This window comes from Microtus ochrogaster, chromosome 16, assembly GCF_000317375.1.
Source record: "Microtus ochrogaster isolate Prairie Vole_2 chromosome 16, MicOch1.0, whole genome shotgun sequence".
NCBI classification, from domain to species: Eukaryota; Metazoa; Chordata; class Mammalia; order Rodentia; family Cricetidae; genus Microtus; species Microtus ochrogaster.
In genome coordinates, this window is record NC_022018.1 from 48,684,543 (window position 1) to 48,703,799 (window position 19,257).

Genomic DNA, 19,257 nt, shown 5'->3' on the forward strand with positions numbered 1-19,257 from the left:
CACCCATGTGGCCATCACAGGTGCTTCTTGATGCCTCATGACACTGTCAGACATGCCCCATGAGAGGGCTTAGCCGTGGCATCTTCAGGAGCTGCTGCTGCTGCTTATTGTCCATAGCTCATTTTACAGGCTTTTGTGTAGGAATTCTTGAATTCTTTTTCCTCAGAAAGACTACATTTTTCTGTAGTCTTTACCTGAATATTTAGAAGCAAAAGTGAAGGTTTTCAGAAACTCAGATTTCAGTTTGTGCCTGGCTGGTGCCTTGGACTCTGTCTTATGGAAACGGCAGGGCCTTTTCCTCTCCTGTTGGACAGGGACTTGATTTGGCAACTGCTTATGTGGAATGAGTCCTTGTGTTTCTACTTGAGGTTGGTGGCTGTTTGTCTGCCTAAGCTCTGCTCAGTCTCTGAGTCACAGGCTGTTCTTTGTGGGCAAGGGTCCATTCAGGAATGGATTGCATTGCTTTATCGTTTGTGGCCATTTTCCTTTTAGAAAGGCCCTTGTTGTGAGGAGTCACTGTCCCTCGCATTCCTGGGAATTGAGTTGCAGAGTGATCCTGGGTGCTCATTGGCTGAGTTTCTTCTCACTCAGGTTCATGTTCAGCTGACTGAAAGTACGGAGGAAGGTGGTGGGGACATCTCAGCACAGCTCGCTTCCTTCTTGACTGCAGTGCATTCTCAAACCACTTCTTGTCCCTAGCCGTCCAGTTCTAGTGGAACCTGCTCAGATTGTAGCCCGGCTTTACCGTGTTTGTGTGCGTGCGCGCACATACATGCACATACATGCTATACATGATGAAGGACAGTTTGGAAGTACTCTCCTTTCACCTTTATGGTTTACAGGGATTATACTGAGGTCACCAGGGTCTTTGGCGCCCATACCATTGGAGAGTGTGGCAGGAAGGAATTGTGAGTGTGCTAGGCCAGTGCTAGGCTTTTTTTTCAGGTGGGAACATAGGAAGTCTTCAACCCCTCCCCTCCCCCCCGTATTCTCTCTGCTTTGTAATTTCATTCCCACAAACAGATTTTCTTTTCTAACATGGCATTTCACCCATTTTAACTGTTTTAAGATTTCTGCATGTTTGTCTGTGGGGTTGTGCTTGCCATAGCACATGTGGATGAAAGAGACAAACTGTAGGTGATACCTTCTACCTCGTTTGACACAAGGTTTCTGTTCACTGATGCCTATGCCAGGCCAGGTGCCCTGTGAGTACCTTACTTGATTGATGTATTGCCCTAAGTATGCTGGTATCACATATGGACGCTACTGCATCCAGTTTTACTTAAGCTTTGGAATCCACACTTCCTTTCACTCAAACACTGTGACAGGCATTTAAGTATACATTTCTGTGAGATTCACATCAGTGATACCTGTCCCAAATCATAATTCAGTTCTCTGAGCCCCTTACAGACTAACCGTGCCCTCTGCCTGGCAGCCTCTGGTCTGCTTTCTGACTCTAGTACCTGCTGCACAGACTGAGCCCATGACCCTGAGTGTGCTACCCTCAAGCTTTAGCCACTGCCTCAGGGTTTCTAACTGTTCCAGCCACATTCAGTTTCTCTACTCACTCATAGTATGTGTGGGTGGCTTCCCCTGACGGTGCCGTCATCCCACGTGTCAACTGTTGGTCTGAGGGTGTGTCCTCAGGGAGGACAGCTGTACCATTGCCTTAGGTTCTGCAGGAGTTGCTTATGGGAGTCTCTTCACAGACACCTTGTCCTGGATATAATGTTCCAACCGTGTCTTGGCCTTCATGACTGGCTTCCTCTTCTTTACAGCAAGAGTACTGGAGGCTAGTGGAAGAGAAGGACTGTCATGTGGCAGTCCACTGCGGAAAAGTGGACACTAATACCCATGGCAGCGGGTTCCCGGTGGGAAAATCAGAGCCCTTTTCAAGGTAATGGTCCAGGATTTTGTCCATGTTTCGGGGAATAGATAGTGCACTTCCCCACCAGCCTGTTATACCCCCATTTTTTTCCCTCTGCAGGCATGGATGGAACCTCACCGTCCTCCCCAATAACACAGGGTCCATCCTGCGTCACCTTGGTGCTGTGCCTGGTAAGCGTGACTATAAGCACCCCTGTCCCCCCTTTCATAGCAAGAGCAAGGCCAGGCTGCTTCTCCTAAGGCCTGGCGTCTTAGCTGCAGAGTTCGTGTACTGACATTTTAACATTGGGAGAGAGGGAGGAGATTGCAATTAAAGTCTCGAGAAAATGTGGACCCCCACCTGTCAAAATCTAAGAGTCTGGTGAGCCTAGTTTAACTTGGAGTATTAAAAAGGGGTTTTTAAAACCGAATCCTAAATGCTCTTTTTGCCAGCAGCCACAATAAATGGGCCAAGTAGTAAGACTGCTTTTGACTTAGGCAAAACAAAATCCTGTGGAGGTTCTAATTGCTGTGAATTCTTTGGGCCTTGGAATGGGAAGCCTGAGAGACTCCTTTCCACCCAGGCCAGAAACTTTGTATCCCACCTGCTGACTGTAGAGAGGCACTCACGCCAGGCTTCTCAGTCCCTCGGGCTTTACACATTCGTTCTTAGCTCTAAGGTCAACAAGCTAGTGGATTCATTCTGTGTAGCAAATGGGGAAGCGCAGGCGTCCATCTTTTTCTTGGTGTGGTATGTGTGGGAGAGGCAAAACCGTGTGGTCCCCCCCCCCCCCCGAGGAAACTTTTAATGGCCGTCGCACTGAAGCTCTGTTGCTCTAACATGATATCTCTTCTCTTACATTGTAGGAGTGACTATTCCTTGGCTAAATATTGGCATGGTCTTTTCTACCTCATGCTGGTCTCGAGACCAAAATCACCTTCCATATATCGACTACTTACACACTGGTGCTGACTGCATTTGGTGAGTACTGACCCACAGCAGTGGATGCACACTGCCCTAGGCATCCCAGTAACTGGTGCTGTAAAGGGCCCGAGCCTGCAGTAGCTGGAAGAAATGCACTTTTTCCCTAGCCAGGGCATGTGCTTTCTACCTCTGACACAGGAGGTTGTGGGGTAGCAAAAGATGTTTTCCATTCTTGGCCTTTTGTGTTGTTCTCTTGTGAATTGCCTGCTTAGTCTGCTTCCCTTCTGGGGCCTCCCAGTTATGTGTTGTGGAATTCTAAGAGTTGATCTCATGGCAGCATTCCCACAGTGCCATGGGGGGCTCGTCTAGATGGGCAGCTTCATCTGAGTGGCCTTTACAAGAGCTGAAACATTGAGCAGTGTGTTCTCTTTGTTGGTCCTGAGCTCTGTGTTGAGAGCAGCAGGTGGTGGTTGACTGCATATCGTATGCTGTCCCATCTCATAGTCTCACGGCATGCTGGTCTCAGTCATCTCCACTAACTGCTAATTTACCTAATGGGGTGACAGAATGTTCTTTATTAAGTAAACAGTCTTCAACTGATGTCTCCTCTGGAGCCCATGTGGACAGCAGGTTGCTAGTGTGGGGTTCAAGTTTTTTATGACCTGATGAGCAAGGAGGAGGTCTTTGTGTTGTTAAGTGCGATCTCCAGTGTCCTGTGGGGCTTGCTGGGGTGCAGCTGGTGGTATGAGCCGACATGTGGAACCAGATCATAGTGGTCACAAGCCAGAGAGCAGCCGGCAGCCGTGGAATGCTACACCCCTGTGGACAGTTGTGTTTCTTTGAGAATCTATGGCTGAGGTCCCACTCAGTGCAGATGCTTCTGGGCTAACACTGACCTGTGGCATGGTTATGTGAAATCTTAGTCGAGGTGTCTTAGTCAGAGTTGCTATTACTGTAATGAAACACCATGACCAAAAGTAAGTCGCTGGTAGGGAAGGTTTTATTTGCTTAAACTCCCACATCATCATCCATTGTTCATCATTAAAAGCCAAGGCAGGAACTCAAGGACAGAAACCTGGAGGCAGGATCTGATGCAGAAGCCATGGAGGGGCGAGATCCTTACTGCTTGCTCTCCATGACCTACCTGTTCAGCCTTCTTCCTTATAGAACCCAGGACGACCAGCCCTGGGATGGCACCACGCAGAATAAGCTGTGTCCTTCTCCATCAATCACTAATTAAGAGAATGCCTTCCAGGCCTGCGTACAGCTGGATCTTCTGGAGGCCTGTTCTTAACTGAAGTTCCTTCTCTCATAAGTGTCAAGTTGACATAAACTTCAGCACAGCAAGCTCGAAGTGGTGCGTGTAGGTTATTTTAATAGCTTGAATGTGTAGTTGAAGGGGTTGAAACTGAGATTCTGTGAGCTGTTTTTCTTGGTCTCTTAGCAGCATAGACGAAAGTAGAGCCAAGGATATGATCAGAGAGCTGTATGGCACATCGTTTTCTTACATGTAATATATATTAGAAACTCAGCATTTCAATCATGCATTAATAATGGCTTTGAAATGATATAAACATTAAGAAACATGTGGCTGGTACCTTCTTTCAGCAATTGAGGCCGTGATTTGCTGCAAAGAGATAAAATTGTGTAATTGACTATTGAATGTTGGGGTAGCTGGCCAAACTTGTGTCTGTGTTTGAGGGAGGAAGGGCCACTGGCAGTTACCACTGAGGCTGACAGAAGTGTCTGTGCTCCCATGTTATCAGTGGTGATGAGAGATTTGATGTCTGCAGCAGCCCCAGGGCCTTTTAAGACCCCAGTCTACTATGTTAGCCATTTGTTTCGGCAATAGTCATCCAGCCAGCTGACCCTGTCCTGCAGCTGGCTCCCTGTAGTTCATGAATAGGCTTCCGTTCATACTTTTGCTCATAACCATGTGAACCAGGAGGATCTTGTGGTACAATTGGCATTTTCTTGATGGTGGGCTACATGAGGCATTGAGATAGAGCCAGGAAAATGTTCAACCTCTGCTACTGCTGTGTGGTCTAGATTCTCCCTTTGACGGAGTTACCTGTATTTATTGCCTTTTCTCCCACTGAGGGCTCCATAATCTTTAGTATGTATGTCCTAGACCCACAGCGGTCCTCATGGCCACTCTCTGCTCCCATGTTAAGACTCTTATCTCCCTTCTCTTAGGTGTTTTACTAACCACAATTCCTTCAAGCTGGGTTCTGACACACTGGTAGAGTGAGAGTTCCCCAGGTCTCGGATTTCCTAGTTTCCTGGGAAAGGAGCTGTGTGTGCACACTGGGCTTGGTCCTTTCCCAGGTCTCTTCCTGGCCGGGAGCTTTAGGTCTTCCCTGATTGCCTTGGGTAGGGGCCCCCATGTACCCACATTTTCTTGTTAGGAACAGCATCAAATCCTGTTCCTATGCTTGAGAGCCAGACAGTTCTTTGCAGTGTCAAAGAACTCACATAAGCTGAGGGGGATGCAGTTGTGTGTGTTTCTGATTTATAGGAGGTTTAACTATATCTGGCTTTGGTTTGAAGGTTTTTTGGCCCACCTTGTGGGTCAGATCTACATAAAGTGAGCCACGTGTGTGAGGTCGTGTTTGTGGTTTGGCTTTGTGCAGGGCAGAAGCAGCCAACAGTGACAGAGCAGGGCACTGGGCCAGCACTACAGCTCAGCTGCCCTCTCTGAGGTTGGTCCATGACGAAAAAGGTTCCACCAAGTATCTCCTGTGTTTCCAACATCCCAGGTATTGCATTCCTGCTGAGGAGGAGAACAAGCTGGAGGGCGTGGTCCACACCCTGCTGCAGGCCAATGGTACCCCAGGGCTGCAAATGCTGGAGAGCAATGTCATGGTAGGTCTGTTGTCACCCACACAGCAGAGAATTGATTATGTTGGCAGCTCCTGACAGTGCTGGCTGTGGGGGGGAAGTGCTCCAAAAGGGTTGTGGTCCTAAGAAGGAACGAACTATGGTAGAAACCTCTTAGACTACCACTGGCTTGTGCTTCATGATTTTGTTATTTTCTGAAGGAGAGCTGGTTCTTTTGCGGCCCCTCCATCAGGGTTCCTGTCAACTGAATGTCCACATAACCTGGCTGGTGTCCTTATGCCACGGGACATGGGTTTGCCTGGCTGATCAAAGTGGGCACATATCTCAGTTGGCGTTATCTCTGCAGATCTCCCCAGAGGTGCTGTGTAAAGAGGGGATCAAGGTCCACAGGACTGTGCAGCAGAGCGGGCAGTTTGTTGTCTGCTTCCCGGGGTCCTTTGTGTCTAAAGTGTGTTGTGGCTACAGCGTCTCAGAAACAGTGCACTTTGCTACCACCCAGTGGACAAGTATGGGCTTCGAGACTGCCAAGGTAAGCAAGCAGTGCAGGTGTGCCGTAGGCATTGTGTAGACCTAATGCACTGCGAGTGTGAAGTTCATGTTGGAAAATGAACTCCTTTCACTGCACTGTTGGGTGGAGATCCTCAAGCGCTGGCTGGAAAGTTTTCTCTAGGAAAGGTTTTTCAGGCTTGATCAAGAAGGCTTTTGACTTCCATTACTAGCCATTCCGCAGTTGTGGGGAGGCTAGTAATGGAATACATAGAACATCTCTGCCCATTCTGGGTTGTGCTGCTGCCTTATGGCCGGCAATGAGTTGCTAGCTAGGTCTTCCCTGGAATCTGGTGCTGTTCTTCAGGTAAGCAAATTGGCTACACAGCTGATAGCAATAATCCAACTCTAGTTGCCACTTTAGAAATTCACACAGCCTACCTGCCACTATGGACCTTGGCTGCTCATTAACTCATGGAAATAGACCCTTTTGTAAAGGTGACTCCTCTTTCAGGAGATGAAGCGCCGCCATATAGCTAAGCCATTCTCCATGGAGAAGTTGCTCTACCAGATTGCACAAGCAGAAGCAAAAAAGGAAAATGGTCCCACCCTCAGTACCATCTCAGCCCTTCTGGACGAGCTCAGGTACTGTAGACCAAGATCCCAAGACTTCAAGGGAAGCTGGTAGTAGTTCCCAGACTGCAGCCCCTCTCTGAGGCTTATATGTTGGGAAGCCCTTTTTGTTTTGTGCTGTGTTCCCTCTTGTCTTCCTGGATGATACTGGGCCTCTGAAGCTCCTGGTGAGCCAATATGAAGTGTGTGATCTCAGGCTGTCATTCCTCTTTATGGTTGATGGTGGACTCACCTTTTTGTAATACTTTGCTCTAGGCTTTAGTGTTGGGGTGGTTGTTAGAAGAGGGGCTCACCATGTCCAACCCTAGGCTCTCTTCCATATAGACACACACAAACCATTGAGTATTATAGGCACCAATATTACCCGACTCTGTTGTGGTGCTAGTTTGTCCCCTTAAGTTGGCCCAGCTTGTATTCCACATGTGAAGGTGTTTCTCAGCTTCACACAGGCCAGACAGTCATTGAAGGACAGGGTATGTATTGTACCTAGTTCTCTGTGTTACACTCTGACCTCACTTGAATCCTCTTGAGGCTTCCCTCTCTGGGGGAATATGTTGATGGGAAACATAAAAATGCCCACCAGCTAGATAAAATCTTCAAGGGTAGGACTAGCAAATAGGTACAAATCTGTCCTTGACTTTGAGCAAGAATATTTGTAGTCTTCAGCAAAATCCAGTCACCCCATAGCTCTCTTGTCTGAAGTACGTGGCCTCTGGCTGGGGCTTTAGGAAGGTTTGCTAGGCTTTTTACCCCATGGCCTGTCTGTGTTGTCTTGGAGAACAAGTCTAGTCTAAAGGGGTCATGGCATGTTCTCTGGAAGAACCAGGTGTCCATTGTGGGCATGCAACCTTCTCATGGTGCCTGTCACTCACCTACACAGGGATACAGAGCTGCGGCAGCGCAGGCAGCTGTTTGAGGCTGGCCTTCACTCTTCAGCCCGCTATGGCAGCCATGATGGCAACAGCATGGTGGCGGATGGTAAGAAAAAGCCTCGAAAGTGGCTGCAGCTGGAAACGTCAGAGAGGAGGTGCCAGATCTGCCAGCATTTGTGTTACCTGTCCATGGTGAGTCTATCTGCACGTGGGCTCCATGCTAACCTACCGTGAGTCCCAACACCAAGCCTTCATCCAGCTCCTGGCCTCCTCAGACCATGGCAGCAAAAGCAAGAGTCAGCTGGCCACAGTAAGCCACCTTGTGTCTGTAGTCAGAAATCAAGAGAAATGCTGGTGCCCCGCCCCCACCCCTCTAGTTTTTATTCCGCCTAGGTTCCACCATATTCAATTAAACATTTTGAAAAAATCCTCTACATACCCAGAGGTATTTCATCTGTGTTTCTAGATTTTGTAAGGCTGGCAATAAATATTTACCTTGATGGGGTTTTATCAATGCTAATAACTTACATTGCTCAAAACTCTTTGTGATTAGCCCTTGGAGTCATTGAAAGGGGCAACCAGTTCTTTTTTGTTGCATGGAAGCTTCTGAGAAAAAGCCTTTAAAATATTTTTTAAAAGCCCAACAAATATTTGCACCCAAGTGTCAGAACCACTGTTCCTATTTATTATAACATCCAGGTGATAGGACCTGAGGTCTCATAAAGGGTGAGATTACATGTGCCCTTCTTAGGCCCCCCAGTGTCAGTGTCTTTTCATGTGACTTCAGGTAGCAGGGCACATGCTTGGGAGGCAGCAGCATGCATGTCCTCAGGGATACTAAAGATTAGGAGCCCGGCCAACATAATTTGGTCAGAAACTCCCCAAGTCTGAAGTCTAAGCCTTCTAAGCCAATACCAGTGTATTTTGTCCCACCTCTATGATGAGGTGCATAGATCTGGACGGGCTTGGAGAGCTGAGGCAGGAGCTGCTCCTTTCTTGCCTCACTCCCCACCTTGTTGAAACCTTGTTGGTTTCTCATCAGTTTGCACTGTTGTAAGTCACTGACCACTGCCTTAAACTCAGCTCGTATCCTTTCCCTAAAGGTGGTTCAGGAGAACGAGAATGTTGTGTTCTGTCTGGAGTGTGCACTGCGCCATGTGGAGAAACAGAAGTCTTGCCGTGGGCTGAAGCTGATGTACCGCTACGACGAGGTCAGTTCTGACTTGGGCAGGGCCCTGGGTACCATAGAGGCCTTCTTAGCCCAGATGACATTAGCTCAGGGCCTAGCCATGCTTGCAGAATGGAGGCTAAAGGACTTACTGGATAGATGGTAGCTTGAGTTATGCTGTGTCTTCTGACCCCCACGTCAGATCCTTAGTCTATAGAGTGCTTGTACCTTTATCAGATTCTGTGCGTTTTCCACATGGCAGGTTTGCTTCTTGCACAGGAGGTGCTTGTCCCCTGAGATGGCCCTCCAGGGCTATTCACCCTGGCACCTGCCTTGATAACTGCATTTTGGGAATCAACTCTCTACCTCCATGACTACTCAAGCTCTCCACAGAGCATTTTCCTGTCTCCTGAGTCTGTTAAATGTGGGTCAGAAAAAGTTGCCACCAAGGCCATTTCTGGCACAGTTCTGATTGCCTATTGGCGGCACTGCCAGCCTTGGTACTCTTCACCTGTGGCGGTTCTGCACACAACAGAATGATTGTCAACCTTCCTGGCCAGGCAACTTCTATAGCTTTTTCCCACTTTGCCTTTTGCCTTTCTGGCTGGGGTATCCTAAGGGCGACATTGGCCTTTAGGTGGCATTGCTCAGTGAACCTGTCACCTTTACACTAACAAGCTTCCTTGCTAGCAGCTACTAAATCATGTCTTGCTTCTCCTGGCCTTTTGCAGCCAGCCAATGGCTGTGCTAGCCACAGAACATTTAAGTATGAGATACCAGCTCTTTGGAGTCTTTGCTTGGCCTTGGAGTGGAGGCCTCATGAGATGCTGAATATGAGCTGCAGCCTCCTCTGACCTTGTCTGTACAGACAGGAGACGTGCAGAAGAGCTGCCTTAGCGACTTCTGCGGCTGTGGATTGTGTGCTGTTATGATGGGAAGGGATCATTTGAGCCCTGAGAATGGGTCTCATGTCTGCTTTTCAGACTGTGATACTGTGAACACACTGAGTCAGGATGGGTGTGTGTGCGTGCGTGTCTGTGATGGCGATGCTCCTTGCATGATTTAGACACCTGCACTGGCCATGGCTGCCCCTTCACTCACCATTGATTCCATGTTCTTTGTTCATAGTAGAATGCTTTACCTTGGGGGCCCAACTCCCTGGCAGCCCTGGAATATGGCCTCCTGTGCTGCTGACCTGCTGGGAATCAAGTCCACTTGTGAGCCACACTGTCTCTACAGCTTCATACCCTTTTTCTTTTTTCTCAGTATGGGATTCTGCATTAAGTTCTACGTGTCATATCTACCTCACCTTCTAAGTCAGTGTTTCTTACCCTTCAATACAGTTCCTCAATTTGGGGTGACCCCCACCATAAAATTATTTTTGTTTCTACTTGATAACTGTAATTTTGCTCCTGTCATGAGTCATAATATAAGTATCTGATATGCAGGATATCTGATTATGTGACCCCTGTGAAAGGATTGACTCCCCGGGGGTCTGAAATCACAGGTTGGAATAGCTGCTAAATGAACCTCCGTCCATATCTTTTCTTTCACCAGTGGAACAAACACTGTTTACTATTCTAGTTGGTCTTCTAACTTGTCCTATCGATACAGTGTGTATACTTTATTTCCTGGCCCACCTCAACAGTACTGAGATACATTCTGGCTGAAGCTGCTCTTGTTTCTCTACTTCTAACCCCACTTTGGGTCAAGGAACATTTCAAGCAGCCCTCTCCAGATTCTCACAGGCTGCAACACATGCTCCTGTCTCCTTGGCTGACAGCTTCCAGTTCTCTGATGGGATGGGATGTGCCAATCCTGGTTTGCCTGGTGCTGCACATTTGGCAACCTGGTGCCATGAGTCAGGCAGTGTCACCTTTTGGACAGTGGCCATCACCACTGTGTGTTCCCCAGCTCTGTGACTGGCTGTGTAGCACATTATCCATGTTGTCCCAGGCTCTGCCTTCTAGCTGTTCTTCTGCCCCCATCACTTCCCTCCTTGGATCAGGTAGACAGTAGTGCATTCAAATTCAAGGCCTTTACTTACTTGTCCCAGGCTTGCCAAGGGTGAGTCAGGTGTAGGTCGGACTCATGTTACAAGGCTGCAAAGCAGAAAGCAGGTCTATCTATTCCTGTTGTGTTCAGTGACGATAACACACTTCTGTAGTTCCTACTTTGTTACGTGAGCAGCAAATATCACAATGTGTTTAAAATTACCCCCCCCCAAGCCAGGGCCCAGATTTGGCCACAGCAAGCACAACCAGGGACGGTATCTGAGCACATGATTAGGGCAGGCTGGAACCGTTTTCCTGAATGTGCTGCTAGAAGCTGAGCAGTGGGGTGGAAACATTTTACTACGACCAACGTCCTGAAAGTACAGCAGCACATTGATCTGGTGGTCTGATGTCTGTCTAGTCCCTGGCTTTGATGGGAAAGGAAAAATGCACGTAACAGCCTCTCCCTCCACCAGAGGCTTGCTGTAGTTAAGGAAGTCAGTAACAGTCCTGAATCGAGGTCAAGTAGTTTGTAGGATCAATAAATGCTCTTATTTCAAGGTCCTGTGCAGCCCACCGATGAGCACTCCTGTCCAGGCCAATGACAGATATGCTAGGGATTCCAGGCCTGTCCCTTCCACACCCCCGTCCTCTTGTGCACTGTGAAGCTCCCAGGAGACACCTGGACACGTGTCAGCCTGGAAAAATGAGGACAGAAGGCAAAGTTTCACACTGTGTCTCCAAGCTTGGCATAAGGGAGTCAGTCTACAGGAGGCAAGGGCCCTGTGTTAAGTCGGCAGATGTGTTAGGTTTTTGTGGCCTTGAGTTCCTTCTATGACTTTTCAGAGACAGAGCTCCACTGTGTGAACCTCAGGAGCCTTTTGTCCAGAGCTACATCCATTCCTCAATCATGGTGCCCAGCCACCCTGCTAGGTATTTGGGCTTCCTGCCCATGCTCTCAATTTTTAGTCAGCCAGTGTGTCCTAGGCTGGCCCCAAATGTGTTTTCTTCTTCCCTGACCCCTGGAGACCTGTGATTCTCAAGTGTGGACTACCACTGTGGATACATTTTGGTAGAGAGTGAAGGGTGAGGAACAAGGATGTGGCTATTCCCTCTTTGAGTCATGTGACTTGGTAATGTCACATACTGGAGAACTTTAGCATAGTCCCAAAGCTGGTGCCCATGAAGCACCCCAGTGTGGGGCACAGCAAGATAAGCTGGCCATTTAGAGACATGAATGTAGGTGCCTTGTGGTATTAGGAAGAAGTCAGCAATGAAGCTGGCCATCCTGCTTAGCCATGCTTGTCCTGGGCTTGCAGTTCTTCTCAGATCTGGCTGTTCTTTTTTGCTTTTAAACTTTTTGATTCTTTGTGTCTTTCATACCATGCATCCCAATCCCATTTATTTCCCTGTCCCTTTATATCTGACCTCTAACCTCGTAACCCCCACCCAAGATAAAATTTAACAGGGGGATCTTACCATGGAAGCTGTAGTGTGCCACAGTAAATCCTTTTATCCACACCTCTTTACTTGCAAGTCTTCACTGCAAAGAGTTCAAGGCCTCTGGTTTCTGCTACACCATCAACACTGGGCCCTCACTGGAACTCATCTTGGTTTTCCTGTTGTTGCCCTGTGTTGTGGAGATCTTCCAGCTTTGGCTCTAGCAGATGACAGATGGGGTGGATGCTGTGGTGGGCTAACTCAACCCTGGTTCTGGACCTGGGCAGTTAGTTGCAGGGTTTATCAGCCCAGCAGCTCTCTTGATTTTTCTCCACCAGGGTGAGCTCTCAAGTATTGCCCTTGGCTTGTTCACCTCTTTCAGTGATGAGCAAGTGGTAGCTGGCTGCTGTTCTTAATTTCTGGATTTTTTTTCTTCTCACATTGATTCTTTCAAGAGATAACTGCAGCAGGTGTCTCTCTTCCCTACCCCAACTATTTGATTCAGGGCCAGGAGATGGCCTGCCCCCGGGCTGGGAAGAATTCTTTTCAAAAATAAATACTTTAAGTTACATATATGGGGGTACAGTACACTAGAGGTCAAAGGCATTCGGTTCCTTGGTGCTAGAGTTGCAAGACACTTATGAGAGGCAGAAGTGGGCCTTGGGAGTCTAGCTCCTCCTGAAAGAGGGAGCTGTGTATGCTCTCAGCAATGGAAAGGTCTCTCTAGCTTCTTTAGGTGTCGTCCTGTTCTGTTCAAAAGTCCTTATGCATCTCTGAATCCTAAAGCTATTTAGAAAGCTTGCCCATGTCTGGTGCAAGACACTCATAAGTCCTCATGCTAAGGTAATGTTTGTTGTCTGGGACCCCTCTGCTGTACCAACTTAATGCTGTCTCTCTGTTATCCTGGCAGGAGCAGATCATCAGTTTGGTCAACCAGATATGTGGTAAAGTGTCTGGCAAACACGGCAGCATTGAGAACTGTCTCAACAAACCCACACCAAAAAGAGGGCCCCGCAAGAGAGCGACTGTGGACGTGCCGCCATCTCGGCTACCATCCTCATGAAGATGCCGAACCCATGGTCACTTATATATTTTTTGTAATTACTATATTCTAGTTTGGAGTACTTGCTGTAGGATACAAGCTGTCTTTGCACTAGCTCTAAAGAAGAATTTCTTCTGGTTTTAGAGAACTGATTTTGTTTTAGCATTAAACTGTTGAAGTTTTTGTACGTAGATATCTAGATACTGCAGTCGGGTTTGGAAGCTGCCGTACACTCACTGTTTAAAACCTATGAGGGGCTGTATTAATTTGTATTGCCCCCACGGCTAACAAAAGCCTTTTTGTTTTGTTTTGTTCTGTTTTTGTTTGTTTGTTTTTGTTTTGTTTGGTAACTGTTGGGGAATAAAGGCTTTTTAACCCATTTTTGAAGAGGGTGAAGTTTGGAGAACAAATTTTAAAACCATCAGTCACATGAACAGATTTTTTCTAGATTGGGAAAAGGGATAGAAGAACACACACATATACAGAAAAAAGAAACTTGAAATGGCTTTACTTTGGCTGTCTTTTCTTCTGTCTTGTGCAAGGGGAGTCTGTACCTTTTGAAACCGGAGCGCCTTGTATGTTTAGTTGGGCGGTTATTGGCAGCTGAAGGCAAAATGTGAGGTTTGAGTGACGAGGTTCTCATACCAGCACATCACTATGCATCCGTTCGAGGAGAGAGGACGAAGACAGACTGCCTGCCTTGGAGGGTCACTGTGGGAGACCTGTGCCTGATTTCGTTAGGAAATCCATTCTGTTATTTTTTTGGTGCTGTTGGCTACTTTATGAAAATAAATAAATATAAAAAAACCCACCAAAAAAAATTTAAAAAAAAAATCAAAAAACCCTTCGAATAGCATCTTTGAAGAAAAAGGAAACCAATAGTTGATTGTAAGTGCTTCCCTGTCACCCAGTGCAATTTCCTGACATTCCACCTCCGTCTCTGCCTGTCTCTCTCACACATCAGCATTAATCTCTGTTTAAAACACAATTAGAGCCACTAAGTCTGCAGTTGTTTTTGAATGTGAAAATACATCTGTGCTCATCTTGTCTATTTTTTCTTGTCATATTTTAACAAAAAAGGAAAAAAAAAAGAATCCCGTCCCCTTTGTACATACTCCTGTAAATTGTTTTAAATACTTGAGCCTTTTCTTGGTGGGGGGGGAGGGAAGGGGTGAGAAAAGATGAAGAAAAGCCTTACATTTCAGTTTCTTCATCGGCTGGATTGGATGCTTACAGGGTTTTTCTTGTAACATTTATAAGTGCTGCTTACACCACTCAACAACAACAAAACATGGTAATGGAGTAGCTGTTGCCCTTCTCCGGTTGTGTGTACAGTATGTGTGGAATAAAAAAGGGAAACTGTTTTCACAAGCTGTTCTTTGTTTCATAATTGGATCAGTCCGTAGCTACCCATATTGCACTGAGCTTGCCAGTGGTGACTGCCAGGAATGTCCTAGGATCCACTTTGGTGGTTGTTGCAGAAGACTGAGCTGTTTTGGAATATTTAACGATTACACAACAGTCGAGTGTTTTCCCATGTGGTTGTCCAGTTCTTTATGGCCTTGCTGTGTACTTTTCCCTCTTTTTGACAGTAAACTTTCGCCTATGGCTTACAGTTTGACATTTAATTTATTAGCGCTGCTCTGCACCCCTCCCTCAAGGGAGGACTTCGTGTGGTTTATTGCCAGTTTTTTGTTTACTTTTCAGGTTTGTACTACAAGGTTTAATAATAAAAACAAGTTTTTTGGACATTTTTGTCTGTCTTGTGGGTAGTGAGGGAAGGGATGGGCTTTCTCCTCTGGTTGGTGGGGCAGAGGCTGCAAGTCTCCTCCTTGGCCAGGGAGTGGAGCTACTGAAGCATTTTCCTAGCCACTCTGTGGGGGAGCAAGCTCGTTTACTATAATGGCTCAGCTGATGGGTAAAATTGTTTTTAAGGTCCCAATTTAATCATGTTAGAAGAGCTGCTTTCCCCCGGTTACACCAGGGTATGCAGCCCACATGGACAGGTCTAGGTCATGTCCCCTGCGAGCCCTTCCTCAGTGGCCCTCCATACCTGAGTTCCTTAGGATTGCTTGGTCCTATCAGCTGTAAGCACCTGCCAAGGAAGAAGCCTTTCATACACCCCACATGCTCACCACAGCTTACTGTTCAGTCCACAGCTTTATTGTGAGCTCTTCTCCAATGATTCTCACCATTAGCAATTGTGTAAAAAAAGAAAATTCAAAAACCTCTACAGACCCAGGCTTTGCTGGAGGACTGCACACAACTGGCAAGTCATCTAAATGTCCTGAGTTGAGTCGCTGTCATCACTGACACCTGGGCTGGAGTTTCTGTCAGTGTGTAATGTGACCAAGGCAGTGTCCACCTGTACCTCCTCCTCGTCAGACTGGATGAGTGGGGCCTCAACGGTGTCCAGTTCAGCACAGGCAGAGGGTGAGGCAGGTGGCTGGATAGCCATTTCTGAGGGATTTGGAATCTGAAGAGTCATCTCATTTTCACAGGGGTTGGTTTCATGCTCTGTTGAAGAAAGTAGAAAAGACCTCTGAGGTATTGCAGTTGGGAACCACTACTGAGGCTGCCTTCCTTGATCCCTACAGCCTAGTTGTTCTCCCTGCAGGAGCCACAGGTGAACAAGCTGGCTGACCATCCGTTCTGTGCTCACATGAGCACCTGTGACACTGGAAAAAGACCAAAAACTCTTTAAAACCCATAAGATTCTGTTAAGCACTGTGCTTAAAGGGTAAGGGCATATGCTAAAAGCCATAAGCCATGCACAACACAGATAATCCTATAGCTTCTTCAATCCCTGTATATTGGTGCTAAGATGAGCTCAGAATTACTGAGCCTTCAGCAATTCTCCAATTTTACAAGGACTTAACAAGGAATAAAGATTTTACACATAACCGGTCACTGTGAGTAAATGATTCCTATCTCTATAGAGGGCTGAGAGGAGGGTGAAGTCAGAGGAATCAGGACCCATATCCGAGGCCTGAGGGTTGCCCTTCTGTCTTGTACATGAAGAAAACACTGGCTACTCAGAAGAGCTGCTCAGGTTTAAGGGTGCAAGCCCCACAATCCTGGAAGATCTTGGTGAGCAACTGCTGAATGAACATGAAATCACAGTGTCTTAAGTAAAATTCCACATACTATTGCTGTATGAAGGGCAGAGCTTAGAAGTAACTAACTGGAGGCAGTAAAACTGGACACTTCAGTTTAGCACAGTGAACAGTATGCATTTCATTTGCCTTACCTACATGTGGGAAACCGGGTTCATGAAAGATGTTAAGTTTAAGCAATTTGATACTGTCTGGTTGTATGACTCTTACCTAAACCAGGGGACAGTACGATGTTGTCTTCTCCATTGGAGTTCAAGAAGACATCTAAAGCCTCCTGGTCAGAGATGTCCATGAGGTCCATCTGCTCCAGCATGTCCACATTCACCTCCATGGATGACATGCTGCCCATGGGCTCTAAGGATAAAAAAATTTACATTTTTTTTCTTTTTCATGGTACATGGTGAGTTTCATCATTATTAGGCTAATTACACTATTCCCTCCCAGCTCCTGCAATCACCAAATGACATTAAATCTGCCCTAACTCATCTTTCATTACCTTTGATCCCAACCCCTTATTTGGAGGTGGTATTTCGATCAGGGTGCTCCTGCAGCAGGCAGGGGTATGTAGGAACTGTTTCAATGGGCCAATAGTAGGAAGTCAAGAAATTCCCTTGTAGACCAGCACACCAAAATTGGGATTGGCATTTTCACGGTGGTAGAAAGAGAACAGCAGCTCACCAGCAATCGGACACACAGGGCCACTGACCTGAGTGCTCAGAGCAGGATGCCTCTCAGGATTGGTGCTAAGTCACCTCCCACCAACAGCCAAGAAAGAAATCTTAGGAGTGAGGTAGCCTGGGATGGATGTATTATGATGAACCTTGCGCTTCACAGACAACGAGACCCCTACAAAGTAAGGGGCAGCACCAACAGTAAACCAGTGTCAGAGAGGACAAGATAAAGTTCATGAATGAAAATTAAACTTTTGCACAGGTGAGGATGAGAGCCAGGTAAGCAGAAAATATCCACAAATGAGGCTAGAGAAGCCCTTCAGTTCTAGACAGAAGTAAATGTTCTGTGTTACTGAGAAGATAGGAGTTAGATTAGCTTTACATACATAAGCTTCAGAGTTCACTGGAGTATATAATTTCTAGTGCTAAAGTGGACAATCCTGACAATGCCATCCTGAACCAGTCAAAATGTCACCACTGTTTCACAGCTTCCTGGTGTGACACCCATGGGGACAACAATCAATGCACTAATTTCAGTTACTGGGGTAGAAAGTGGCACTCCCCTGGTGCCCCAGTGGGACTCCTGGGGGTCAGTGGGTGTGCTTTCTAGTCAGGGCTGTGACTTAAGCTTGGAAAGAGTGTGTTGGACTTGCAGGATAGCCCAAGGCCACTGGTAATCACTAGAGGGGATAAACCTGGCTGCTGGCTCACACCCTCAATCCCAGCACAGGGAAGGGATGCTGAGACAAGAGCAAGAGTTCCAATGCCAGCAAGAGCTATATATCAAGAACCCACCTAAATAATCCCTCTCTCCCCAAGTATGTGATTCTCCTGCCTCAGCCTCCCAAATACTGGAGTTGCATGTGTTCAGAAATTATCATAGCTATATTATTCACTATATTTTTAAAAGTAAAAACTGGCAGAACAATAAAAATATCACAGCCATCCTCTTGGGGGATGTTAATTCGCTCCATCTTTGATGACTGATATAACCTGTCCTACTGAAGTAGAAACTTTCAACAAAGGATAAGTGGAAAAATATAACTAATTTATGTTAAATAAGTATTAATGACAAAAAATGTTTTTTTTTTTTAAAATATCAAAAGTAAAATTCAGCTAAAATGGCACCCCAACAGAAAATTCTTTGAATGGATGAGTTCTTCAGAATGAAGAAAATCATGTCTTTATCTCAGAAAAAAAGATACCCTTAGTGCCTTTAATTCTAGCACTAAGAAACAGGCAGATCTCTTAGTAGGAGGTTAGCCTGGTTCCAAGGAGTTCCAGGCTACCCAGGGCTACATAGTGAGGTCTTGTCTCAGAAGAAAAGATGAATGAAGAAAGTCCAATTCTCCTGCAAGGACTCCTGAATGCTGGAAGGACAGGCATGCACCACCATGCTTGGCTACAAACGAGCGACCTATGCAAAAGCAAAGACCATGAGCAGTGTGGCATGCTAATGTGTTTGAAAACTAAATACGTTTTGGCACCACTTGTGTTTATGGAGACTCAAACAGAGTAGCCAATGGTCTCACACAGTGTTTAGGGTATGTTCATCCACTCAGGCTAAACAAGGAGAGTAATGTGCTCCAGTACCAAATTCCAGAAAGTGGTCAGTTGTGAGTCTTAGAAACGGACTGTAATTCCAGTCAAACTTCAGACTGAGTTTATTGAAGAACTTGAAGCAAGAACAAACATGCTAACAAGAGTGAAGTGAGGTCTAGCTTACACCAGGGTGGTTCTGCCCTGTTGACACTAGACTTGGAAAACTGATGCTCTCCTAAGTGAGGCAGGAGTCAAACAGTGCCCTCAGCCACTGTCTATGAGATCCTGTACAACATCTTCAGCCACATTAAACAACAACAATCTGCACCCAGGCAGTGCCAAATGTCCCCTGTAGTGAAACTATTCTTAATGAAATGTAATCCCTACAAAATCACAGTGGAATGTCCTAATCGGTCGTTATAGGTTTAAACACACACAAATAGAAGGTTGCTGAAGCCCATCACCTCGAGAAATACTTTGTATCAGAACTATGAAGTCAATATCCAGATTCAATGAAAGGAAGACAAGGTAAGAGTAAAATAAACAACTTACAGGAAAGGCCAATGGCTACCTTCCGCTGTTGAAGGTGGTGTGTCACTGGGGGTGGACACTCAGGTTTCAGAATCTCACATTTTCCTGTGTGTGTGTGTGTGTGTGTGTG

General features: G+C 46.5%; 2 protein-coding genes across 5 annotated transcripts in view; one reads left to right on the top strand and one right to left on the bottom strand.

The window, feature by feature from the left end:
• The window catches only part of Jarid2 (jumonji and AT-rich interaction domain containing 2), a 187,551-nt gene extending 172,538 nt beyond the window's left edge, over nt 1-15,013 (top strand). For both annotated transcript variants that reach the window (XM_005355099.3, XM_013349110.2), the window contains 9 exons: nt 1,779-1,897; nt 1,988-2,058; nt 2,734-2,848; nt 5,551-5,656; nt 5,979-6,161; nt 6,633-6,763; nt 7,632-7,815; nt 8,727-8,834; nt 13,136-15,013. In XM_005355099.3, coding sequence (XP_005355156.1) covers nt 1,779-1,897; nt 1,988-2,058; nt 2,734-2,848; nt 5,551-5,656; nt 5,979-6,161; nt 6,633-6,763; nt 7,632-7,815; nt 8,727-8,834; nt 13,136-13,288 — 1,170 coding nt within the window. In that variant the 3' untranslated portion in view covers nt 13,289-15,013. The remainder of the gene's footprint in view (nt 1-1,778; nt 1,898-1,987; nt 2,059-2,733; nt 2,849-5,550; nt 5,657-5,978; nt 6,162-6,632; nt 6,764-7,631; nt 7,816-8,726; nt 8,835-13,135) is intronic.
• A 399-nt stretch (nt 15,014-15,412) lies between these two features.
• Dtnbp1 (dystrobrevin binding protein 1) overlaps nt 15,413-19,257 on the bottom strand; it is a 103,066-nt gene continuing 99,221 nt past the window's right edge. For all 3 annotated transcript variants that reach the window (XM_005355101.3, XM_013349111.2, XM_026783153.1), the window contains 2 exons: nt 16,594-16,737; nt 15,413-15,784 (listed from right to left, as the gene is read on the bottom strand). In XM_005355101.3, the coding sequence (XP_005355158.1) occupies nt 15,546-15,784; nt 16,594-16,737 (383 nt within the window). In that variant the 3' untranslated portion in view covers nt 15,413-15,545. The remainder of the gene's footprint in view (nt 15,785-16,593; nt 16,738-19,257) is intronic.